A 26,129-nucleotide genomic window follows, 5' to 3' on the forward strand; every position below is an offset into this window, starting at 1 on the left:
AAATGAATGGGTGTGGCTGTGTTCCAATAAAACTTTATTTATAAAAATAGGTGGTGGGCCAAATTTGTTTTACGGACCCTTGTTTGCTGAGTCTGCTGTAGGGCCTTCGTGAAGGCTTGCCAGTGTCCTGAGCCTCAGTTTTCTTACCCATCAAAGGGAATGTTAGATTAGGAGGGTATTTCTTCTCTGACCAGGTTGTATTTTAGGATTTAACCAGTTACTAGCTCCCCTTGTCCCATGCACCGTGCAGAGGCCCGGAGGAGAGAGGTGAGTTTTGAGCAAGGTCTGGAGCCCAAACCTGCGTGTGAAATTGGTGTCCCCAGCTCTTTGGGGGCCACTGCTGCATTTCCACATGGGTGGACACTGCTCACGCTTTTGTCTTTCCTGATGGACTTCTACTCCTCCATCAAAGCCCATCTCAGAAGTCACCCCCCCAGGGAAGCCTTCCCTGATCCTACCCGCCTAAACAAATCAGTACTCCTGGAGCCCTTCATTCATCACTCGCCATGCCTCAAACATTCATTCATTCAACCAGCAGACTTTTTGAGTCCTTAATACGTGCAGAGGTCTAAGTTCTAGAATAAGAATATTTTCTGTTTAAAGGCAGCTCTCTTTCCACTGCCCCATGCTGTCTCTCCCCAGACTCTTCCATGGGCATGAGAGAGTCAGAAGACCTGGTCTCTGATTCCAGCTGTGCCACTGGGTGATCATGGGCAAGATCCTGCCCTTTTCTTGGCCTGGCGGCTCTCCTATGAGAAACGAAGACCCTGCAGTGTTCTCGAGGCCCTGTGACATTCTAGAATTCTGGGCTTCTAGAGGGGCCATGTATCCTGCCCCACAGCACCGTTGGGTCCCCAGAACAATGGCACTGAGCCTTTGGGTGCACATCAGCTGCACAGCTGCTGGGGTCCGCATGTCCGCAGAGCTGTCCCAGTCGGCCCTGAGCAGATGCTGGGGATCCTGTGAGTACCTTTGCGCTGTCCTGGGAGGGGGCTGGGGCTCAGCAGTGCTCTGAATAACACCCCCCAGCTGAGGCAAAGGGACAGCCGAAGTTGACTCTTGGGGCACCAAATCGTGCCCCCCCCCCCCACCTCCTGGCACAGGAGGCCACATGGAGTCCAGGAGGAGATGGCCATGGGTCCCGTCTGGGTGTCCCAGGGCCAAGATGGGCCAGGGAGTTCAAGGAGTCTTTTTGGTCCTCATGTCCCCCCTACTGACTGCCGAGCCCTGAGGGACCCCTAATGGCACCCCTATCTAGCCCAGGAGACCAGTCTCCTGGGGCCTCGAGTCTTGACCTCTTTTTGCTTTTTTGGCCGCTTCTCTGTTTTTTCTTCCTTCTCCTTTCTTTTTTCTCTCCCCCCCCTCCTTTTCCATTTCGTCCTCTCAGCCTCCCTCTGGGCTCTGAGGGTAGTGGTGGTGTCTTGTACTTCTTGGGAGCTCAGTGCCTGGCACGCAGTAGCTGAGAATACTGGCGGTGGGGCCGGTAGTAACGTCGTAGTGGGTAGTGACAGTAGCAAATATTGAGCATTTGTGTGCCAGGCATCGTACCAAGGGCTTTCTGCATATCATTTAATTTAATCTTCACAAAAACTTCTTGAGAGTGGTATGACCTCCATTTTACAGGTGAGAAAACGGAGGCACAGAAAGTTCAGAAACTCATTTAAGACCACACAGCTGACGAGTGGCCGAGTCAGGGTACACATTCAGGCCTGTCGCCGTGCACAACCTAGCCAGTGTTAGCTGACTCGATGCTGCATTCTGGAAGGCAGGTGCCCGGGTTTTCCAGCCAAGGAGACTGAGCCGAGTGGCTGGGTGACTTGGACAAGGCCACACAGGCATATGGCAGAGCCAGGCCTTGCTGCTCTCTTTCTTCTGCGTCTCGGTGGCTTCCAGGCCTTCTGGACTGGGGTCAAAGCAGGTGCCCTCTCCAGCTACCATTCCTCCTCCTCCCCATCCAGGCCCTTCTCCCAAGAAGCTGGACCTCGGCCTGCCACAAAAGATGCCCTTCCCGGCCTGAGCCAGATGGCAGGAGGCCGTGGAGCGCTCAGAGTAATCGCAGGAAGAGGGGGCAGAGCACCTGCGGAGGCTGAGTGGGCAGTAGGGGACCCAGGAAGGCTGCAGCACCTGGCTGGTCTCAAGAATATCAGCTGGAAAATCAGCGAGGCAAAGATGGCTTCATTCCCTCTTAGCTCATCTTAATTAATCAATAGAGCAAACATTTCTTAAGCACCTCCTCCTTTGCACCAGGCACTCCGCTCTGCCCAGAGAGGACACAGGGAAGAGAATGGCTTGGTCTTGCCCTCAGGGAACAGAAGCAAGCGAGGGGCAGCTGAGAGAAGACTGTCCCTTAAGTACAGACTTTCCCTAGGATGTACTGAGTCTATGCCAGAAGCACCATTCAGCGACAGGGGGACCGTGGGCACCCAGAAACCAGAAGGGAGTTGGAAGGCATAGCAATCTTGCCAACGCTCCCGTGGCTGGGAACGTGGCATGTTCTGTTCCCTAAGGCCTCCGGAGATGTCCCTGGATACCTGGGAGCATTGTTCAGGGCGGGCCTGAACACCGGGCTGGTGCCTGGGCTGCTCCGCCCTCCTCTCACTAGAAACTGGGCCCAGGTCACTGTCAGAGGCCATACTCTCCCTTTTGCTCCCTTCCTCCTCCCGGTCCTCCTCCTCCCCCACTTCTGCCTTCTTCCTCTTCTCTTTCTCCTCCTCCTGCTTCTACCATTTACTATTTTATTTAAGTAAACTTTTAATTTTAGAATAATTCTCGATTTACAGAATTATTGTGAAGACTTCCCTTCCTTCTTCGACATTCACCGCCTCTCCTATGCTTATGCGAAGCTGGCTGCTGTGTTCCTGCCCCCCTCTCCCCTGCCTTCTCCCTCCCCAGAGCCTTCTGAGGAGACTTCCTCCGGCTCTGGCCCAAGAGCATCCCCTTCTCTCAGCTCCCTGCACAGCATCCGTCTCTGCCACTCACTCGCCTCTCTTGGCAGACTCTGCCTGGCATATTTACCCACCTCCTATCGCACAGTGATGCCTCCGTGCACGACGTCTGCTCGTGTGAAAGCAGGGAGGGGACCGGCTGGCCTGGGGGCTGCTAGACACTGGACCAGGTTTCTACGAGGCAGTCAGGGCCCAGGCTTGGCCCCCTGGGTGGAGACTTGCCTCCTGCCCCCCCCCCATGCAGCTGGCTATGGGGTGGCAGGTGGGAATGGGGAGAGGATGGAGTATGAGAGGAAGAGTGGGGAGAGCAAGGGAGGGCATTCCCAGGCCAGAGCAGAGCCTGTGCTTCGTCTGCTCTGACTGCCCCTGCTGCTAAGGGCGACAGTGTCAGGTACCCCAGCGCCCTCGCGTTAATGCTCTCCAGTCTTCGCCATGACCCTCAAGGTAGGCATTACTAGCTCCATTTGGAGGAGGAATCCAAGCCTCAGGGAGGCTAAAGAGGACTTGCCCTAAGTCATACCGATAAAAGCTGGCAAAGCTAGGGCTCAACATAGATCTTCGGGCTTTCAGAGTCCAGGCACTGTCAAGTGTCCTTGGGACCATGCACTTGGTTGATAGAGTGTGGAAAAAGGGTCCAATGGGCCATCATCCTAAGATCACTGTAAGCTCTGCAGGGCAGGACAGTGGTTGTTCAAACCGTGTGAGGAGGGAAATGGTGTCCCTCCAAAGGCTGGTCCTTTCTGTCCCAGGGAGCAGCCCTCTGGAGGTCTCTGTAGATGGCTAGGGTGCTTCAGAATGGCCCTGAGCCAGAAAGGGCAGGAGGTGGGGAGGGGACAGCTGGAGGGCACAGGGACAGGGTCCTGAGGGAGGCTGTCTTTGGTGGACGTGGCTGGAGAGCCTGCCCCCTTCCTGGAGCAACTCTAGCCGAGGGCCTAGGCAGCCCCTTTCTACCATGTGACCTCGGCCTAGGCCGCAGTGGGTTGGACTTTGTGGTGGCCTCCAATCCAAGAGGATGCAAGCCATCAGCTGGGCTGAGCCATTCAGGCCTGAGGGGCCGATCAGCTTTGGGAGCTGAGCTGCAGGGTTATAGGTTCGGGCTCCAGGTGGGACCACTGTGAGCGGAAGTCACACGCGAGGCAGAGTTGCAGGGGAAGAGAAGAGTGGCCGGTCGCAGCAGAGACGGGGTGGTATCGCCCGAGAGCGGGAGGGAGAGGCCTGGGCTTCTGATTACTGGCGTTCACACTGGCTAAGTGCCGCTGTTCCCTTTCACTTGCACTGGCCCAAAGGGGCCCCTCCAGCTGCTACTCACAGGGGGGCTAGGCGCCCAAGCACTGAACAGGGTGTGGGCCCTTCGAGTTGCATGGCACTGCAGAAGGGCCCTGGCTGGGTTTCAGGAGACCCACGTGGGCACAGCACTCTACAGAGCTGAGGAACATTCCGGTAGGCAGGGGCGGTCTGCATTCAGCAGCTGGGGACAGTGAAGTCTGGGAAAGTGGGTGTCTCCCCCAAGGTTATAGCTCCAGAGCTGGACCTGAGAGCCAGGTCTCCTGATTCCAGCCCTGCTGCCTCTCCCACAGCTCACACTGCCTCTCTGATCCCCCCTCTTGCTAGGTAGCTAGGTGGCCTGGGGTTGAGAAATACGGTGTGGAAAGTGTCTAGTGCAAGGCCTGGCACGTGGAGAGTCTCAGAAGTAGGAGCTGTTATTAATGTTATTACTTTTTTAAGCACAGCTCTGAGCTGCCACCCACCACTCAGAAGCCTTCCCTAGTTCCCCAAATGTACACAACACAGTCTGGGGTGTCCTGGTCCAGCACGTAGACTGGCCAACTTTACCCCCTACCTGGCCTGCTCTCCTCTCACTCCCCCAACACTTCCGGTCCCCTCTCTCGATAGGGTTCCCGCATCCTTCCCGCACCCCACCTCTGAGCCCTTCCTCATGTTGCCTGGGATTCCCTCCCTCATCTCTCCCGGGCCCCCCAGGGACAGCTCCGCCTCCTTGGGCCCACCTTCCCCTGTCCCTCGGCTGGAAAAACCGTGCCTTTTTCTGCCCTCACCACTCCCTGCCAGGAGGCAGGCTTTTGCGTGGAGAGGGGTCTCTCTCTGCTGGCCCTCCTTGCCCAGTGTCCCCAGTGCATTCCCAGCAGATGCAGGAAGCCGGTCTTGATGGCTGGGTCGGGTTTGGTGGGGAGGTCTTGGAGTGAGTGTGGCCCCTGTGGGCCCTGTCTCCACCACCTGCTTGCGCGCTCTCCTTCCTGGTCATGGCTAGTGGCCCAGACAGCTCTGGGCTGGCAGACAGCTCTGGGAACAGATGCCAGGAGATGTGAAGGAGGCTTTTCTTAGGCTCAGCGCTCTCCCCAGGGCTCAGGAGCTCAGATGGTGCAGGTTGGCATAGTGCCCAGGAGCAGAGGGACTCCAGGCAACAGGGACTTCAGCCTGGAGCCGGCTGCTGGGACCTTCTCTTCCTCCGAGCCCGCCTGCAGATGTGGTGTCCCCACCCCCACTCGTCACACAAGACTGTGTGCCCGTGTGCACCCACAAACACATGTGCCTACACCCTTGCTCCAACACCCCACAGGTCCCCCCAGTAGCCTCTTGGCACGATTCCATCCACCATCCGGGGCCCAGAACGCAAGAACCAGATGGGCTTCAGGCGGACAGGGAAGCAGGAGAGTCTGCACCCCATAGAGGAAGAGGGAACCCCTCACAGGACCTGGCCGCTGGGCCCTGCTGTTCCTTCAAGTCATTAAGGATTTAAAGAAGTCCCCAAATCCAGCCCCTCCCCCACAAAAACAGACTCTTCTCAGAGGCTAAGATTCCATCACTCTCCATGGAAACACATTTCACCGAACCCTACGCCCTGTCGGAAACACTCCTCAGGCGAAATGAAATGACCAAGGCTCAGGCCCTTCCCTTTCATACTGTGGTCCTCCTCAGAGACAGCCAGCAGCTGTCCCCATCCTTGGGGACACTGCCCTTCACACAGAGACATGGAGGCAGGCGCTCAGCCCCCAGCCTGCCTCCCGCTGCCTGACTCACCCCAGGCTTGCCACCTCTCTTCCGACCTCTGATTCCCCAGCCTTTTCAATCAGCTCTGCCACTCCGCCACCTTCCAAGCCCTTCGTCCTCGCCGTTCGCTGTTCTGTTCGCAGTGCAGAGTCGGGGATAATAGGACAATGACTTCATGGCTTCTATGGCCTATAGAGGGTGCCTATTTATGCACTGGTGTCCTGAGTGTGCTTTTTATGGTGCCAAGAGCTCCAAGCTGGACAGCGTCCCCAGGACCCAGGCGGTCTCCCCAGCTGCTGCTTACAGTTCTGCTGTGCCTCCCCTCCCCACCCCACCCCAACCCAAAGTGGAGTCTGGGTGAGCTAGCTTTCTCTGCACTTGACTTTATTCAAATGATTAAATGCCTCTGTCACTGCTCCCTCCTCCCCAATTCAAAACAATACCAGCTGACTTTTATATAGTGCTTACTACGTGCCACATTGCTCTAAGCGAGCTCATACATGTTCCTCTTTTAATCCTCCAACAGCCCTATTTGGTAGGTACTATTATTATCCCCATTTAAAGATGCAGGAGCTGATTCACAGCGAGGTTAAATGACTTGCTCAAGGTCATACAGCTAGAACATGGCCGAGTGAGACCCTCCCCATACTGCTTCTCCTGTTTTTTTTTTTTTTCCTCCTTTCGCACTTCCATTCAGAGGAGGACAGACCCCCTTCCCAAGGCTCACCCCCTAACTGCACTCTGCTCCAGCCCTGGGCCTTTTCTCCTGGCTTTGCTTCTGGACGCACACCCTCCCCCCTGCCCCCATCGGCAGTATTTTCAAACTGTCCTCTGCCAGTGTCTCATTATCGGCCTCAAGGTTTTTCAAAAGGAGAAGGGAGGGAGAAAGGCCCACCATGCTCTTTCCTCGGTCTTAATCCCCACACCACCCCAATAATTGTTTCCCCTCTCACCCCTCAGTCTGCCCTCACTTCACCAAGACTACGCTTGCTGAAAACCTCAGGAATTTCTTGAGTACCAGACCCAATGAGGCAGGGCTGTGTTAGCTACACGGCACTCTAGGACAAATTAGAAAAAAAAATGGGCCCCTCTGGGTGGATGCAGCCTCTGGGAGTCCATAGCTTGGTGAGCAGGCTGAACTTCAGCCTCCTAACCCATCAGCTGGATTCTTTGGGACAGTGCACAACCTGGACAACCACACAGGGTGGTCTTGGATGTTAGCATCCTTATTGCCCTTCATATTCTGGCCACACTCAGCTCTGATGGCCAGTCTTCCTCTGACTTCTTTCTGGATACTCCCCACTCCTGCTTCTGCTGGCTCTTTGCCGTCTCATCTGATGCACCCTGATTGTAAGAGTGGGCCAGGACTTTGCCTGAGCTGCTCTGATACTGGCCCCCAGGGAGGCCCCCAAGAACTTGCCTCCAACTCCACCCCACGCTCCACCTGGCTGAACCAAGACATCCAAGTCTGGTGGGAAAACCCGAAGGCACGAGTCTCCCCCATGTTGGCTCTCTCCCTACTGCCTGATTCCTGTCAGTGTCCTCATTCCTCAGTCAGCCAGACTGAACACCTTGTCTTCCCTTCCTCTTTTTCCCCCACACCTGGCCCCAGCCATTCCTCCTTCCTAGGCCTGTCCTTTCCTTCTGTTCTGATGTGGTCCAGGTCCTCGCCCTTTCTAGTCTGGGCTTGGGCAGTGGTTCCTGACCTCCCTGGCAGCTTCCAGTCCCTTCTCCTAACCTTTCCCACACCAACTTCCAGATCATGCTCCACTCAGCTCTCTGCTCAAAAATCTGCTCTCTGCTCGAAATGTCACTCTTGTGCTCAAATACCTTCCGTGACTCCCCATTGCCTACAGGGAAAGAAGCCCAAACTTTCAACCTGCCTTTCCATGTCCTCTACCATATGTCATACCTCTCCAGGCTTAACTATTGCTCTGTAGCTGAAGAAAGCGTTTTGGAGCTAACCCTTGGCAGTGCCTTTCCATAGCTGAGCTCTCTGGAAGGCTGCCAGGGAGGAGGTGGGTGGGGGGGAGGTGCTGGGGTAGGGGTGGCTCTGCCCTCGACACCGCCATGCCAAGCAAAAGGCTTTTCATGGCCACCTGCAGCCTGACAGCTGCCCTGCACCCCGGGAAGCCTGGATTAGAGCTCGGCCAGGCTGAAAATGTGGAAGGCAGGTCTCAGGGCAGGTGGGTAAGAGATGAAGGGCACTGAGGAGCCTCTCGCGGACTGGAGTCGCTGGCCCAGGGAGAAAGGCAGGGCTTCCAGAGAGTTTCACAGGACAGCGGGGGGCGGCATGTTGGAATGGGGAGTTAAGCCCAGGATTCCTCCCTGCTTGTGCGACACTGAAGTTTCTCGCTCTCTTTTGAGAGTTTGACAGTAGGGAGGCAGGTATGGCTATCACTCTCCCTACTGAGGAAGCCGAGGCTTGGGCAGGTGAGGTGACTTGGTCAAGGTCACGCAGTGTGTGCATCAGAGGCAAGATGATGGTGGCGGAGTCTCTGGCGGGGTCTCCCGCTGCCAGCCCACCTACTCACCCCAGGCTGGACCCAGGCTTTCAGGGCAGCAAGAACTTCCTTGCCCTCCAGTGAGGGGCTGGTTAACTCTGGCACCCGGTGGGGGGCCGCCAGGAGGGGTGCATCTTGCCCTGCTCCTTTCCTGGCCCCGATTGGCACGGGCACCTGGGAAGGGCAGCTGGCCAGCCACGTGCCAGTATTACTTTAAAAATAAACCAGGGAAGAACGAGGCTTAAAAATAACCCCGGGGATGTGTGAGGAGCTAATTACTACTGCAGCCCCCTGTCAGGACTTCGGGGAGTGTGGGCCCCCTGGTGCCCATGTGTTGGGTCCCCTCTGTTCATCTCTTCCAGCTGGGCGCCGGGTCACAGCGCGGCCAGGGGCAGGCAGGGCCTCTGAATCTGAGGGTAGGCGTTGGAGCGGGCCCAGGGCGTCCTGGATGGCCTCCTTCATCTCCAATGGGAGGCAGAGGCAGGGGAAGGAGGAGAGCACCCAGGTTGGGAGGAGAGACCCATGTGCCCTAGGTCCTGGTAGGGCTTCTCGTGACCCTACTTAGCTCCGGGCCTTGCCTCGTGACTTTGCCTTGGAAATCCTCAGGTTCTAAAAGGGACTTTGGGGTCCTGAGCCCTGCTCTTCCCTGAAGTGCCTGTGGGGGGTGGTGGTGGCCAGGTAGCTGGTTTTGCCAGTTCTGTCTCCCTCTTTAGAACTCCTGGCCACTGTTTCTCAGGTGTACCATTCTCTTGAGAAGAACTTTGAGGTCCACCTTGACCCAGGGGGTAAGGAGGCATGGCCCTTCAGGCTGCCCACCCCTGGCTGCCTCCACAGGCATCTCCGGCCTGTGAGCTCCTGTCTCTGGACCCTCAGTGCCTAGTGGAAGCTGGACTGCAGCCTGGCCAGGCCTGAAGAGCCTCCGGGCTCTTTCCCGGGGAGCAGCAGCCGAAGAGGCAGGAACCACACTCCCATCTCGAAGACTGAGGCTCCCCCAAAGCCCTCAGGAAGTCTTGCAGAGCTCCCCCCTTTGGCAGGGGGTGTGAGGACATCCTGCCATGATGGGGGTGGGGTGGGGAGGGGACACGGGGCCCAGCTGCAGGCGCAGCTGAGGACAGACTTGCAGGATCAAAGAGAAAAAGCGGAGCTTACCCCAAGGAGGGAGGCAGAGGCCAAGACTGCTGGAAGCTGACAGCAATGATCAAAGGCCAAGGCTGGTTGGGGCGGTGGGAGCAGATGTGGGAAGCAGCAGCAGGGGGAGACAGGCAGAGCTGGGAGTTGGTCTGGGGGCTACTGCACGACAAGCAGGGGCTTTGGGGTCAGATCGGCCTGGACTCGGGCCCCTGCTGGGCGCCCTAAACTGATAACCATGCTGGAATTTGGACCTCATTTGCATAATGGACATAATGATAACTACTTGTGGGCCTCTGCAGGAGGGCTTGTGAAGCATTTATGAAGAGGCCTGGGGACCGGGAGCTGCGATGTTGTCTTCTCTCCCCTGCCTCTCTTGGAATCTGGTCCCTCCATTCCACCTCCGGCTCCACAGATAGAAAAGTCGCCCCACCACCTTCTCCTGCTCCCGGAACAAGCCGTGGACTGCGGCCCTGGGTTCTCACAGTCAGTGTCTCCCACGGCCGCCAGGCTGCCAAGCACACTGGTTGTTTCCCTGTGGTCATCTGACTTGATTTCCCAGCAGCAGCTGGCAGCTGACGGCTCCCTCTCTCCTGAAACGCTGCTCTTGCTCTCCAGGTTCCTCTCCAGGGTCTGGCTGGCCCCCTTTCCTGCCCCTCCGCAACCCCGCCTTGGTGGTGGTGGGGGGAGGGGGCTGCGTGCTGCCCTGGGGCTTTTCTCCCCTCCTCTCCCCTCTTCCCCGCTGATCTCATCTAGCCACAGGACTTTAAATATTATTTCCATCTGATAACTCCCAAATGTGGATCTCCGCTTTGACCTCTCCCTGGAGCTCCAGACTTGTCTGTCTAACTGCCCCCAGGGACTCGTAATAAGCATCTCCAAATTAACCTGTGTGTCTAAAACAGAAGTCTCAGATCTCATTTCTTTACCAAACCTGTTACTCTCTGCATGTTTTTCTTTTCCGTCTCAGACAGTGCTTACCCTCCATCCAGTTGCTCAGGTCACAGACCACCCTCGACGAGCCTCTTGCCCTGATGCCCACAGCTCTCTCCCTCCCTCCTCTCCCCCAACACACGCATCATGACCAGCATCAGGTCTGGCTCTTCGGCCCTGACGCAGACCCTCAATCCATGCCTGCTCACCACATCCACGGTCTCCACCCGGCTCCAACCCACCCTGTCTCTCGAGACACTGGAAGCTTGGTAGGTCTCCCAACTTTCCTCTTGAACTACAGCCACCTGACCTCCACAGAGTAGCCACAGCGATCTGGTAAAAACTTGCGTCATGTCACATAACAACCCTGCTTAAAACATTTCAGTGACTTCCATTACACTTGGAATAAAACCCAAGCTCTTGACCATGGCCTCCATGGCCCTGCAAGCCCCAGCCCGTCCACGCTTCTGCCTTTAGGCTCGGTGTGCCCACAGCCCACTGCCCTTTCTGCTCCTGTTTCTCGAACATGTCAAACTCTGGCCCACCTGGGCGCTTTGCATTTGCTGTCCCTCCCTCCTCCCAGGCTCTTTGTGATTTTTGCATCCTATAGACACCTCCCTGGAAGAATTGCCCATCCCTCTCTCTACCACATCCTCTTGGGTTTCTTTGTTTTAAAAAGATTTACTTATTTATTTTGAGAGAGAGAAAATGAGTGTGGGGGGGGGTGGGCAGAGGGAGAATCTCAAGCGGTCTGCCCAACATTGAGCAGGGCTCCTTCCCACCACCCTGAGATCATGACCTGAGCTGAAATCAGAAGTCGGATGCTTACCCGACTGAGCCACCCAGGAGCCTTACCACATCCTCTTGTTTTATGGTCTCCTGGCACTCGCTACCAGTGAGATGATGGTCATTTGTGATCATATAACTCAGTTTATTGACTACTTACTTCCTCTGAAATGTAGACACTGTGAGAACAGAGCTGAGGCTTAGGGACCTAGAATGGTGCCTGACTCATGGAAGCTGCTCAGAAGAGTGAGGGGAGTGGAGGGATGACCGTGTGGTTAACGAGGGAGTGGAAAGGGCCAGGAGGCTGGGTCTCAGGACTGGCTCTGTTAATGAACTGTGGGTGTCTGGGGCAGGTCACTCTCCATCTCCCCCTGCCCCCGGCCCCGGGTCTCAGTCTCCTCATCTGGAAGAAGGAAGTGTTGCCCCGAATCAGTGATTCTCAAAGAATCCAAAGGACCCAGGGATGGCTGCGATGCCGTCCAGTGCCAAGCTGAGCCCTGGTTCTGCACGAGTATGTCGGCGTCGACACCCTGATCTCACCCCTTTCTGGCCCAGGCTGAGGACGATGCATGCCACGTCCTTCTGTTGGCCTGTGTATGCTCTGCAACAAGTAACATGTGATGTCCCATTCACATTTTGAGATGTTAAACCATGGTGGGGACCCAGGGGCTAACCCTGGCCCCTCAGAGATCGAGAAGGTCACTGGTCTAGGCGGGATGCTGGAAGTTGGACCATGAGCAGGACTTTAGGTCCCGGGGCCCTGGGAGCCTCCGAGCTAGCCTCAGGCCAGGAGGGCAGGACTGGCCCCCCGTGTACTCAGCCTGGGCCGGCTTAGGGCCAGAGGCATCCTGGGAAGAAGAGTATCTGCGGCCTCTCTCCTGGCCACCCCCCGTCAGACAGCGCTGGCTGGGCTCGGCCTGCTCTCAGACCACGGCTGCCTCCCACACCCCACCCACGACTGCTGTGGGAGCTGCCAGCTGGGGGTGCCGCCCTTTCCGGTGGGAGGCTCCTGCATTCCAGCTGTCCCAGGGGCTGGGGCAGTGGACTTGCTCTTGCTGATAAGCGGGGCCTCGGCCACAGTCAGAAATGCTCTCTTTCCAAAAGGGGTGACTTGGAGGTCCTGTACAGAGCTCTATTCTTGGGACTGGACAAGAGGAAGTCCCTCCAGGGCTCAGCCAGCATGGGGTGAAGTGGGGACAAGACTATAATCCTGGGTAGTGTGCTTCTTAGGAGGGGCTGGAAGCAGAGACCAGGAGTAGCTCCAACAGAGACCGTCAGAGCTGTAAGGGGTTCAGACACACCAGCCCAATCCCTTGCCGATGAGGTTGGCGCATGGCGGGTAGGACCTGCTGCGGGTCTCCCAGGCAGGTAGGAGCTGAGAAACAGTGGAGGGGATCGCGTGTCCCACTTTCCTTAGCTCAGCTGCAGTAAGCTAAGTCATTAGTCACGGCTCTGAGAAAGGACACATAGCCCAACTCTGTGAATCAGGTGGCTGACCCTGAGGGACAGGCAGGGGACTGACCGCAGGGCCACTTCGGTACCCAGGGAAGATGAGTGTTTCCACCTCTGGGGCACTGAGCTGGGCCTGACACCCAAGGGGAGGGCTGCTGCTGAATTTGGGTCCAGGTTTTTCTCTCTCTGGCCTCGCCTGGAGGTGGATCAAAGACCAAGAGCCCCCCAGAGGGTCCTACCCTGTTCCGCCCTCCCCTTGGAAAATCCAGGATGCAGGGTCACATTGAAGAGGGAGTCACCTGGCTTGGCCAGACCAAAGGCCCCCAGTTTGTTCCCAGGTGAGTGATGCCCACATGGCTGAGGGGCCTCGCTGGGGCTGACCCCCTTCCCTGGGGTCAAGAGCAGTCTGAGAGCTAAAGCTCTGAAGGTTGGACCTGTCCCTAGAATGCCACTGAGACTCTCAGCCCCTTTACCGGGTGGGGGGCACCGGCCCCTTCTCCTGGGGCCACGCACTGACTCCTGCTGTCTCTGCCACCTGGTTGACCCCAGGATTGTCCCTTAGCTGCCTCTTAAATGTTTCCTAAGTACCAAGGAAATCCAGAAAGAAAATGCTAGCCCCTGGCTGGCAAGAGACCCAGCCTCCGAAGTACAGAATGCGGATTCTAATAAGCGCTCTCCTCCTGGTGCTTCCCAAACCTGGCTGCAGATTCCCTTCACGAGGGGACTGTTTAAAACTTACAGGCCTCTGGGCTTAGCTCAGGCCTAATGAATGAAGTCCTAGGGCCAGGCCCTGACACCCATCGCTCTGGCCCCAAACAATGGCTGTTCCTGGGACAAGCATCCTATTTGGTGGTCAGGGGCCATCTTACCTGTCCCTCCACACACAGGGGAGCAGGTGACTTGCCCAGTTGCCCCTGACAAAGCCTCCTCTCTCACTCACTGGCCACTCCTAAGAATCATCGCTCTGTTCTCATTTTTAGGCTTGGGTTCCCACCTTGTTCAGAAAGAAGGCTTCGACAAATGCATGAGACTAAGGCCACCCCGTGACAACTGCCCCCCACTACTGCCCCTACTGTCCTCCATAGGCTGACATGCACTTCTGTGCCACCCCCACATCCATGCCATGGGAATAACCCACCTTCGGCCACTGTCTAGGAGGCGAGGGAGGGTGTGGTTTAGGTTTGGAGGGTCCCGAGTTGGCTCCTGCTCCCACATCACCACCTTAGGATCGCGGGAAGTGACCTGATGCTCTCTGGTCTTCTTTGGCAAAGTAGGAGTAATGATACCTAAGCCTTTGGGTCGCCAGGAGCCTCGGAAGAGATACTGTACGACCCAGGGCTTTATAAGCCAAGGGCTCTGCACGCTTCACACATCCCTGTTCTGCCTCTGGCCAGCAGTCGGCCTTTGCGTGCGTTCCCTAACCCCTCTGAGCCTCCGGGTCCTTGTCTGTAAGATGGGGATTGCAACAGTGCCACTGTGGTCGTGGCCGTGGCCGTGAGGATTGAATGAGGTGACACATGCAACGCTCTGCCCAGAGAAACCTCCCAGTGAATGGCAGCTTTGGCTCCTAACCGTGGAAACCGAGGCCGGCTCTGCGGGGGAGTGGCTGCTCCACGTCAGGTCAAAGATCTGGACAAACAGCCCAGGACAGACGCCCCTGGAGCGTCAATCTGAGGCTTGCTCCTGCCTGCAACCGTCCGGCCGCAAGGTCCCCGGGAGCTCCTCCGCACTAGCAGGAGGCCTGGGGCCGTCCTGGAGGAGAGGGCCACTTCCTGTCCGAGAGCCTGGTGTCCTCCTCTCTGGGCTGCTCTGCTGGGGCCTGTCAGTCTGGGTCTCTGGAGAGAGCCCCCCAGACAGTCCTGTGGCTGGCGGGCTGGAATGTGCCTCTCCGGATGTTTCTGAGATGGTTATTTCTGCATTCGAGCTGTGGTCAGGAGGCCCTACGCATTCCTGAAGAGGGACACTGAGTCCGTGCCAAGCTGTGAAGCCTCGAGCAGAGATGCAGGGGTCTGAGAGCTGGGGTCTGGGGCTGTCTCTGCAGAAAATATCCACACGGGGTCGTGCGACAGTATCTCCTCGGTCAGCTCAGGGCTGCCCCGGGGCTCCTGCATACCATACATAAACCTGGGTTTGGTCTGGGCTCCAGAGTGGCCCTGTGGCCCAGAAAAGGAAGTGTGGTGACAGGAGGGAGGGAAAGCATTCTCTGGGGGCTGAGGTCTGCTGGGTGACCAGGGCGAGGGGGAAGGGAGATAGTCAGGATTCAGGTTTATCACCCTCTGGTTCAACTGGAATCCTGGGGGCACCTACTGGTTCAGCGAGGGTTATGAGGGCACCCATGGGTTCAATCAAGGTCATGGAGTCACCTGCTATCAACTGAGGTGATCCACTGGTTCAAACAGGGTCATGGGGACGCCCAGTGATTTAACTGGGATCATGGGGACACCCATGGGTCAGGATCCAGGCAGGAGAGCACAGGTTGGGGGTTGCACTTCCCTTTTCCAGCGTCTGTGCAATCAAGTCTGCCCACCAGAGTCCAGAAGACAGCCCCTCTACGGTCCACCCTTGCCCCTGCCCCTGCCCCTTTCCTTGGACACACTCATGCCCTTCAGCCTGCCCCATGCTGTTCCCTCATCTAGAAACCTCTCACTGCCCATCATGACCTACTAGAGTCCTCACTCCTCATTCAAGCTCCCTCAAGTGCTACCTTCTCCAGGAAGCCTTCTCAGATCCCTACTTTGAGTGTCTACTAGGGTTCAGTATATATAATGTTCAACTGTGGTTTCAGGATTCCACAGAGCAGAGACTCCATGGGGAAGGAGCTGGGTCTTCGTTTTCTATTCTTTCCGTGCCAAGTATAGTGTCTAGTACTCAGGAGATCTCAATGATTTTTGAGGGGCTAGGGGTCCCTCTTTGGGTCCTTGGACTCTCCAGGCTGCCCCTCTGAAGATCAAGAAATCAAAGCATCTCAGGGTTGGGAAGAATCTTAAAAGCCCTTTAAGGAAGCCCCCAGTCTGCTATATGGGTGGCGCCGTGATCTTTTTGACGCGTCAACTTGGCTAGGATAAGGCCTTAGTTATTAATCAAACACTGATCTAGGGTTGCTGTGAAACATTTTGTAGATGTCACTGAAGTCCATAATCGGTTGACTTTAAGGGAGATTATTTCACATTATCTTCGATAATCTGAGTGGGCCTGACTCAATCATTTGAAAGGCCTTACGAGTCAAACTGAACGTTCCCTGAAGAAGAAATTCTGCCCATGAAAGGCAGTTTCAGCCCATGCTGGAAAGACTTCCGGCTTCCTGATAGCCTACTCCATGGATCTCAGACTTGCCTAGCAGTCACTACTATCACCTAAGCCAAGTCCTTGTAATACGTCTCTTAATATAGTTCTCCTACAGGTTCTGCTTCTCTGATTGAACCCCAATGGATACAGGTATCCTCTGCAGCTTGCCCACCCAGTTTCTTCTTGTACGCTTCCTATGATGGGGAGCTCACCACCTATCAAGTCTACGTAGTCCATCTTTGGTCAGCTTCAACTCGAACAGCTCTTATACTGGACTTGATTAAGCCTAAGGACTGGACCCACTGGTGCTGGTTCAACCCCTTGGGCCCAATCAGCCCAAGGTTGGTTCTTTTATCTTGCAATAGCCCAGCAGATATTTGAAGGCAGCATGCATGCTCTCCACACCTGTCCCTGCCAAGTGTCCTTCATTTGACACGCTGCTCCCCTCCTCTGACTGTTCCCCAGGTCGTCCCTCGTATAGCCTGCCTTCCACCTGTCAGTGCATTCCACACCATTGCCGACGACAGAGTGAGCGTGTCTAGGAGCCATAGGACCATGGGCCTGGAGACCTCCCTGAGTCTTTGCTGTCTGGATCCCAGCCCATGGGAAGCCGGGGGCTCTTCTTGAAAGAAGAAATGAGCCCGAACCTCTTCTAAGGGTGACTGGAGGCTGCACTGCCCCTTGGGATTTTGGGTAGTCGCCATGAGGGACGAGCCAGTTTCCCACTTGGACATTTAATCTGTGGGGCACACATTCTCCACGGATCTGAGGAGCTTCCCTGGCAGATGGGGGAGGAATGGAGGACAGTTGAGGACAGCGGATACCAGTTTGCAGGCTTCTCCATAGGGAAGCCCTTCTTTAGGTCTCTCCTGCCTTCCCCTCACCCGTGGGACCACACAGCCTGTGGCCTCACGGAGTCTCCATGGCTGGTTCCTGCGGGGCAGCCACAGCCCCTCTCCAGCCTCAGAGTCAGGATGCACTAGCTCTGAGGCCATTGGCACTCATAGTCCACAACCAGATTCCTAGGGATTTTTCTAGCTCTACACATTCTTGGTCTTAAAACCACAGTCCACGCCTCAAGTCTACTCCTCAAAGTCAGGTCTCCAGGTTGTCTAGATCCTGGCTACTAAAGTGTGGACTATGGATCAACAGCACCAGTGTCTCCTGGGGGCTTGGTAGAACGGCAGAATCTCAGGGACCCCCAGACCTCCTGACTCAGAATCTGCATTTCAACCAGATGAACCAGGTCTTTCCCTGCTCAGCAGTGTGTGCAAAGCATTAATGCATCCACACCACTGAGCAGGACTTCTTCTGCTCCCCTGTGGAACATCTCCTTGTACAGGTGGGAAGCCTGAGGCACGCCGGGGAAGTGTCTGCTGTTCCCGTGAGTTCAGGGGCAGCAGGAGAGAGAGAGCAGCTGGAAGGATTTGTCTAAGGGGCGAGAAGAACCCTGTTTCTAGCTCCCGGGCCAGGCTCCTGCTTTGAATTCCCAGCAGCCACGTGCCCCCTCACAAAGGGGTCCTGTGTGTCACCGGAGGAAGGAGGGGGAGGCAGGAGCAGTGAGAGCCTGCTTTTGTGGAGGCGGAGGGTGGGAGCTTGGCCCCAGCCTGGCAGGGATCCCAGGAGGCCACAGGACCAGGAAGACTGGAGCGGATTGCTCTAGGTGGCAGCTGAGGCCCGCTCTGGAAAACGGGAAGGTGAAGGTATGATTGTGGCGGTAGCTTGGGGTGGGGGGGTTCCAGGAGAGGGTGAGGGGTGGGTCCCCAGGAGCTGCCTGGGAACTGCCTTAGCCCGGGCAGTTTCTGGACAACAAGGAAGTGTTGTCCAAGCTGGGAGGCGGCAGCATCCCTGGGACCCTTGACTGCTCTCTCCACAGCGACAAGGGCCTCGAAAGGCATTTGTCAGGCAGCTCTCTGCCGACCACAGGCTAATAGGCGGGTCAGGAGGAGGCCCAGGGCTAGCAGAGCAGGCCGGCTGGCAGCTTGCTGTCTCCTTTAAGAGCCTGACGGGGGCGGAGGGCGGGCAAGAACACCAAGGGAAGTGTCAGTAAACAGGGCTTCAAGGCCAGCTCTGAGAATAACTGTTAAGTGTAGCCTTGACCATGCCCCTTCTCTGATCTGAATTTTCCCTTCCACCCTGTAAAATGAGAGGGTCAGAGATAAAATTCTGATTTCTCTTTGGGCAAAATACTCTTGAGGGTGAGAGATCCTGACGCTGAGGCCACAGCTGAGTGTCCTGTGCGGACCCTGGTATCCCATCCTGCATCATTTGTGACGTTCATATGGAAGGGATGGCAGGGGATCCTTGGAGTGGGGGGAAGGGGAGGAGCCGCATGACTCTGTGAAAAGATACTCCCTACAGCCCTGGATGGAAACCCTGGCACAATCGTTTAATATTTGTAGGGTCCAGGGCCAATTCTCGAACTTCTCTGAGCTTCCCTTTCCTTGACCATAACAGAATGAGAAGGCCCGCCCTCCCAGGGCAGCGGTGAGAGTGCGGACTGTGGGGAGTGCCCCAGACAGCGCCCTTCGGGTGATAGACCCACGTCAGGTCCCTGTGTCCAAGGCAGGGATGGGGCGTGAGGGAGCGCCCATCTGGGTCTCTGATAATGATCTCCGTCAGAGCTGGGTCTCTTCCCTGGCTGCTGGCTGACTGCAGGGAAATTGCTTTTACATTTTTTTTTATTACAAAATCAACTCACAGATCCACCGTTTGTGCTGCCAGCTGAAAGCTGCTTATAGTGGCGATTTGCACTAAACTCATCTGTGCTTGTTTATGTTTTCTTTGAAAATACTTATTGTGTTGGTTCTGTCCCCACTCTGGCCAGCCTGTGTCTTCTATTTCTGGTCCTATTCTCGCCCCCCACTCCCTCCCTGTCTCCAGCCCCCAACCGTGATGTGTGGGAACTGGACATGCAGGTAGGAAGCATGACGGTCAGAAGGACCTCTGATCAAATACACCCTCTTTGCAGATGAGGAAACTGAGGGTCACAGAGGACCAGCAACTGAGCTAAGTGGAGCTGGAACTCTTGCCTCCTTCCTCCAATCCAGGGGTAGGTTCTCCTACCGCTGTGAACCTCACTGTCCTTGACCGGTTTCCTGCAGGGTCTGCCTGCTCAAAGGAGGGAGCATTGCCCCTGAGCCTGGATGTCAGGCCAACTCCAGGCATGGGTAGGATCTAGAAAGCCTGGGTTGGGAGAATGGGGTTAGGAGAATGCAGGGAAGGGTGTGGCAGCCTCTGGTCCCCAACACCACCGTCCCCTGTTAGGAGGGAGCAGAGGTAGCTGTGTTCTTGGTAATCCTTGGGAAACCAAGCAGTTCCCTTCTGTGGGGGGAGTGATAGTAATAATACATGAACAGTAATGTTAATTACATTGATCATTGCAGATATGGCTTATTAAGTACCTACTCTGTACCAGGCATTTCCTTTATATTATCCATTTCCTCCTGGGAGGCAGATATCATTCTCCCCATTTTGCAAATGACAAAACAAGCTCAGAGAGACTAAGTAACTTGTCCAAGATCATATAACTAGTGGCGGGGGGTGGGGTGGGGGAGGTGAGTGGAGAGGCAGTTTGAGGGATAAACCCAGGCACTCTGGCTTCTAAGCCAGAGCCCACCTTCCTAGACCACCACAGAAAAGGCTTGTGCAGTCAAAGCAGAGGGGTGGCCTGTGGGCAGGGAGGAAGGAAATACTGACCAAGAGTGGGCAGTAGGACTATTCCAGGCTGGGCTGCCCCTTCACCCTACCCCAGCAAGTCAACAGAGGACTGGAAACAGGAGTGAAAGGCAACCAGAATTCTCGGTGCTAAGAGAGATGGTGGGTCGTGAAGGGAACCAGATAGGGTGACGAGAGAGTTCTAGTGCGGGCATCCAAAGGCCTCGGTTCTAATCAGGTTTGTGCTTGCAACTTGCTGTGTGACTTTGGGCAAGTCACTCACCTCTCTGGGTGTTTGGATGATTGCTGATGTCTCCTTTCACTCTTTTATTTGAGGACTCTAGGATGTATTGGGTGGCAGGTCACTTCTATACTTTCCTCCTTCTTGGAAAGATGTAAAAAGTACAGGTTCCTTCGTGAGCTGCCTGCTTGATTTCACAATCTAAGGACTCCCAGGCCACGTGATGGGTGATGGGAGCCTGTGCTCAGCTGAGAACAGGCTGGACGCTGAGGAGAGAGCAGAACAGAAGGTTTTCTGCCCCAGCTCCAGCAGCTAATCAATCACCTGGCCTGTTGTTGCCTTAGAGCCCCGAGGATTACGGGGGCCCACATGGGAGAAGAGCACCTGTGAGTCTGTGGCGGTCTCAGGTAGGGCCCGGTGCTGGGCACAGCTCTGCCACGTGGTCTGGGTTGGTCAGGGGCTGGGGTGTGGGGGAGCAGCAGGCTGGCCGCAGTGTGCTGGAGGGAGAGGCACTCTCCTGGGAAGGGCTTTGCCAGGGGAAAAGACAAGCCTTGGCTCCTTGGTGCCCTGAAGATACAGGGTCTGGGCTGAGTTCTTGAAGTGGGGAAAGAACTGGCAGGAAAGCCAGGGCATGGGAGTCAAAGAGGCTCAGCTGAATCTGGGCAGGTGCCATACTTTCAAGTCACAAGGCCACGGGTGAGTCATCTACACACAGAGCCTTAGGTTCCTCTGCTGAGAAATGGGGGTACTAATGCCCCTCTTGAGGGGGTGGCGAGAGAACTGAACGAGAGTGTACAGAGCCTGACAAAGAGCAGACAATCAATGGTGGCTGCTAGGATTACTGTGGCTGTTCCTGCGGTTAATAATAATAATAATAACAACAAGCAAGAGGCGTCCTGAACGAGTGGAAGGAGTGGAGGCCCGGGAGTCAGGTTTGGTTTACCTCTGGCTGTGTGACTCCTGTCACCTTTCTGATTCCTTATCTGTAAGAGGAGGGGGTGGCCCTAGCTGATCTGGAGTCCCCTTCCAGCTCTGACAGCCTACAGGCTATGAATAGATGGGGCTGGGGCCCCGGAGGAGTTTAATGACTCAACAGCCAGAGAGGTTAAGCTTTCCCAGAAAAGAGTTTCCATTTGCGTTTGATGAACTTAGGGCACAACAAAGGAAGGGTTTCCTGGCTGGGAGGCCAGGGATGAGGGAGCCGGAGGAATCCTTGCAGCCCATGGAGACTGTGACTAACCAGGTGAATGACTAACTCAGACCCTGCCGACCCTCAACCAATCAGGGCTCCCCGAGAGCACCCTGCGAGCTGGCATCACCGAGCACGTCCTGGCCATGCCAATTTCAGCTGGCTCTGGGATTCACAGCATATGGAGACAGAAGCAGCAGCCAAGAGACCGGCAGGGAAAGAGCACTGGGCTTGGAGTCAGAAGACCCAGCTTCAGGTTCTAACTCCGCTGCTCACCAGCTGCATGACTTTGGGGGAGTCCCTTCCCCTCCTTTCCCGCCATGGCTTCATCTGTGCACTGGAGCTAATAATACCTGCCCTGACAACTTTCCTGAGCGGTGAAGGCTGAGACTCAAGAGATGAGATGAGTGTGCGTTGTGATCTCTAAGTGGGAGGTTCTGTCATTTTTCTATCCCAATGTGAGTCCCGGTGACTCAGGAGACCAGTTTGGGTCCCCAGAGGGGTCAGGTGGATAGAGGCTGTGCCTCAGGGCTTTTGGTCACCATCATTTAATACAGGGCCCCTTCCGGCCATCTGATCACAGCCCAGACAGGCTTGTCTTAGAGCAGAGCCCCTGTGGACTGTTTCCAGCCAGATGGTGTAGCCAGAGAAAGAGGTGACAAAAAGCCAGGGATGGTTGGGTGGGGCAGGAAGTGGGCAGTGCCCTTCTGGGGCCCCCACAGAACTAGGGTGGTGCCTTGATGCTGTCTTTCTTCTTGCCCAGCACTGTATCAATAAATATCACCAGAATAGCACTCTGTCTGCCTCTACCACCAGCTTTTAGCATCTGTCTGGGTAAGGACTATAAGCTTACTTACAAACTCTGTGAGCTGGACACACGGCAGGGACAGAGGGGAAGGATGATGCCCTTTCATTTCTGCACACCTTCAGCCCATCAGGAGCATTCTTTGAGTGCTCGTGTGTGTCACAGGGTACTGTGCCAGCCCTGGGAGAACAGAGATGGGAACCACAGGGCCCTGCCCATACGGAGGTTAATTGCAATGTGGTTAAAGAGACAAAACACATCCCCTAAAATGTCAATAACCATGCAAGAGAGCCTACACTGTCACACAGGTTGTCCTGACAGTGAGTCCTGCTAAGTTGTCTAGAGTGATGGCCTGGGATGGTCTGGGAGACTTCAAGGAGGAAGTGGGATTTGAGCTGGACCTGGAAGGTTAGCTTGGACAAGATAAATAGAAGACAGAGAAGAAGGTGTGCCTGACAGGCGTGCTTAAGTTGTTCTCAGGAGACGGTATGGCTGCTGTCTGTGGTGGAGGGATCATGTCAGTAAGAAGTGAGAAAGGAAGCCAGAGATAGAGTTAGAGCCAGGTACGAAGGTCCTTCACTTTGGGATAAGGGGCATGGAGCTGCTTGCATGGGCAGCCGGAAGCCACTGAGGGCTTCTGAGAGGGTACTGGTATGGTCAGAGCTGCACGTTGGGAAGATTCTCTCTGGCAGCATTGTCCAGAGGGAGATGGTTCCACGGGGGAATGAGGCTGGAGGCAAGGTCATTTAGGAAGTTACTGTGGAGCTGGGGACCAGGGGACTGAGAAAGGGGATGCATAATCAAAGGCTGCACTTGTGGGAAGAGGAAGGGGAAGGCCTAACTCTTGTTAGGTGCTCCTGAAACCCTGGCAGGTGGCAGGGAAGTGGGGGAGGGGAGGCTCCTTTCTGGGCAGGTCTGAGTCTGACTATTCTGCCCCGAAGTCAGAGGGTCAGCAGGACCCAGAGGTGCCCCCATTTGGGCCACATCCACTCCTGGGGCCCTCTTCTTCCTCTTCTAAGAGGGGAATCCAGAGACTATATAGCAGAGCTCCCCATGGACCCCAGAGAGGAGTGGAGCCTTGGAACAAAGTCCTGCAGTGGACAGACTGCAGAAACAGTGTCCAGTCCCACCTTTTACCCCCTCAACTCCTGTGGACTCCCGGGAAAACACTGCCATCTTGTCATGGGCTATGCCAAGTGGCAATGAGCCCCGGGGAGCTCAGCCAAAGCAAGGAGAGGGACGGGAGAGAGGAGAAGGAATGGGAAAGATGGAGGCCTGGAGGCATCCCAATGGGCTTTGGGGGAAGGTGAGCTGGGAGCGTGCCAGCACTGGGCGGAAGGCCTGAGATCATTTTAGCCAACCTCTCATGGTCTAGAGGTGAGCCTGAGACCCAGACAGAAGAAGGGACTTGCCCAAGGTCATAGAGCAGGAAAAGCGATGGAGCTGGGCTGGAATCAGAGTCTTGGGAGCCAGTGCGGTGTTTACTCCTATTTGGACACTTCCGAATCGCACTGAAGATTCCTTTCCTGGACATCCATCTGTGTGCTTTCTGCGTGCGTGCCTGTGTCTGCCCTGTGTGTGCTGTGTGTGTACCTGTGTGTACATGTGCCTGTGCCTATGTCGTGAGAGAGTCTGGGTGTGTGTGTGGCCTGCGGCACTGCTGCTTGGAGAAGAGAACTGAGGCCATTCCTGCGGGGTGACTGTTTTCTCGGGACAGCAGAGAAGGCAGACAGAGCTGGATCTGGCTTCCAGCACCAAATCTGCTTCCCTAAGAAAATTAAAGGCACTGGCTGGCTGTGCCCAAACTCTGGGAGCTGGACACACACACACACACACACACACACACACACGCAGGCGTGTACACACACACACACACACACACACACACACACACACTCCAAGCGGCACTCACAGAGGCAGTTAGAGGGTGTTTTAGGCACCCAGAGTAGGCAGGAGTGCCACGGAGTGCCCGAGTACCTGCATCCACACGTCTCCCTGGAGCCCCAGCCAGTGTAGACACGCCAAGGTGCGGAAGCCCATCTGCCAGGGACACGGAGTCGCGCGCTCCCCGCCGCTCTACGCTCAGCTCTCTGCTCCAGGGCCTGGCCCGGCCACACCCCTCCTCCCCAGCCTCCGCCGGTCGTTCCTGCCCCTCTCACACACTTCAAAGTCCCCTGAGGCCCTCGCGCAGCCTGGCAGGGACAAGTTAGGACTGGCCCGGCCGGAGAGTCAGGTCCGGAGCCAGGAATCGACGCCTCCCCCGAGTCCTGTCCCCGCGGAGCAGACAAGCCAGGCTGAACTCGGATTTCTGGCAGCGCGGGGTTCGGCGCCTAGACCCTCTCCGGGGGATCCCCCCAGCCCTGGCCGGCTCGGGACTACCCCGGAACACGGCGCCCAGCCCCCGGGTCCCCGCCCCCCGCCTGCGAGTAGTTACCGATGGTGGTGATGACGGTGATGGCGAAGTAGAAGGAGCCGGCGAAGCGCCACTGCACGCCGGCCTTGTGCGGCTTGAGGCGCAGCACGACGCGCTCGAGCTCCTCGTAGCCGCCCTGGCTGAGGTTGTAGCGCGCCCGCAGCTCCTGCTGCCGCAGCTCCAGCCGCTGCCGCTCGATCATCTCGGGCTCCGACTCGAGCGCGTCGAAGACCGCGGCGCCCACCAGCAGGTAGGTGAAGGTGCACACTATGAGCGCCAGCGTGCGCACGTTCTGCCGCTTCATCGTCCCGCCCGAGCCGCTGCCGGCCCCCCGGCGCCCCCGGCCCGCGCCCCGGCCCCGGCCGCCGCTACTGCTGCCCCGGAGGCGGCCTGGGGCATGGCTGCACTCGCCGCTCCCCAAGCCCGGCACCCGCTCCGCGCCCCGGGGCCGCCGCCGCCAACGCCGCCGCCGCCGCCGCCGCGGAGCTGTCCCTTCAGCACCACCCACCGCCCTCCTCCGCCCGGCCCCGCTCCCGCCCCCCGCCCCCCGCCCGCAGGCCGCCTCCTCCCGCCAGCCCTCCCGCCCAGCCAAATAAGGACTGGGGAGACGCGCCGAGGGAGGGAGGAGGGGGGCTGGCGAAGGGGGAGGGGAGGGGGAGTGAGCGGGAGAGCGGCGGAGAGACCGGGCAGGACCGTAGAAGAGAGACCCAGGGAAAGAGATAACTAGACAGAGAAACGCCTATAACTACAGAGAAAGAGAAAAAGAGGCAGAGGGGGGTGTGACAGATAAGGAGATAAAGCCAGAGGTAGACTCACAGGCACAGAAAAAGAAGCGGCAGGCAGAAAAATACAGAGCGAGAGAGGCAGAAAGCGAAAGATGGAAACAGAGCGACAGAGACAGGGAGACCTGGATAGCTGTAGATAAACTGATGACGGAAAAAGAAAAGCAAGGAAGGGAAAAGGAACAGGCAGAGCGAGTCCTCCCCCCCCCCGCCCCCCCCATCTCCACTGAAATCACAGCACGCTTTAGCTGGAAGGGACCTTGGGTCTTGCTGTGCCGCCCTTTATTATGTCCATGGGGAAACTGAGGTGCAGAGAAGTCAAGTGACATGCAAGGGCACAGGGTGGAGAACTACTGCCAGCACTGGGACTCAGCCATGCTTCCCTCCGCCCAGGCCACACCCCCCCCACCTCTGACCAGGCTGCTGGCTGTCTTAGAAACAGGAGGGCACAGCTGTGGACCTGGGCACCCCAGGGCCAACACCCAAGGGAAAGCCCTGCTTTCATGAAATGTGACCCTTCCCAGGTCAGTGCGGCTCCTGGAACTGGCTGAGAAACACAGGCTAGCAGCCTCAGCTACTGGTGCTGAATCTCAGGCTCTCCTCCTCTGCTCCCCCAGGGCTGTCGCACTGTCTTGACATCCATAGCCCCAGTCCTGCACCAGTGGGCCAGGCTGGGCTTGGGGTGGGCTGCCAGAGACAGTGCCGGACATGAATGGGGGCATCCCGACAGAAGAGGGATCTAGCTGAAAAAGGACACATGTGGCCCAGACCAGGAGGCTTGCTGACAGACTAGGGGAAGCAGAGAGGTCTCTGTGGCTCTCTGTGCCTCAGTTTCTTCCTTTGTCAACATAGTGGTAGTGGTGGTGAGGAGGGGCAGGCCGTGAGACCTCAGATGAGGTGTCACTGCCCCTCTTAGAGTCTCACCTCCTTATCTCCCTGATGAGGTGCCGGGGCAGATGATCCCACAGGCCTTGCTTAGTTTCTCACAACTCCAGACTTGGAT

The 26,129-nt window shown here is 56.6% G+C and overlaps 1 protein-coding gene across 1 annotated transcript in view; it reads right to left on the reverse strand.

Moving 5' to 3' along the window:
- Positions 1–24,707, reverse strand: part of KCNK3 (potassium two pore domain channel subfamily K member 3) — a 35,785-nt gene extending 11,078 nt beyond the window's left edge. The window contains exon 1 of the mRNA XM_045809239.2: positions 24,366–24,707. Within this exon, the coding sequence (XP_045665195.2) occupies positions 24,366–24,648 (283 nt within the window). The 5' untranslated portion in view covers positions 24,649–24,707. The remainder of the gene's footprint in view (positions 1–24,365) is intronic.
- Positions 24,708–26,129: the final 1,422 nt, after the last annotated feature.

This window comes from Ursus americanus, chromosome 7 (genome assembly GCF_024610735.1).
Source record: "Ursus americanus isolate L20-20 chromosome 7, mUrsAme1.1.p, whole genome shotgun sequence".
NCBI lineage: Eukaryota > Metazoa > Chordata > Mammalia > Carnivora > Ursidae > Ursus > Ursus americanus.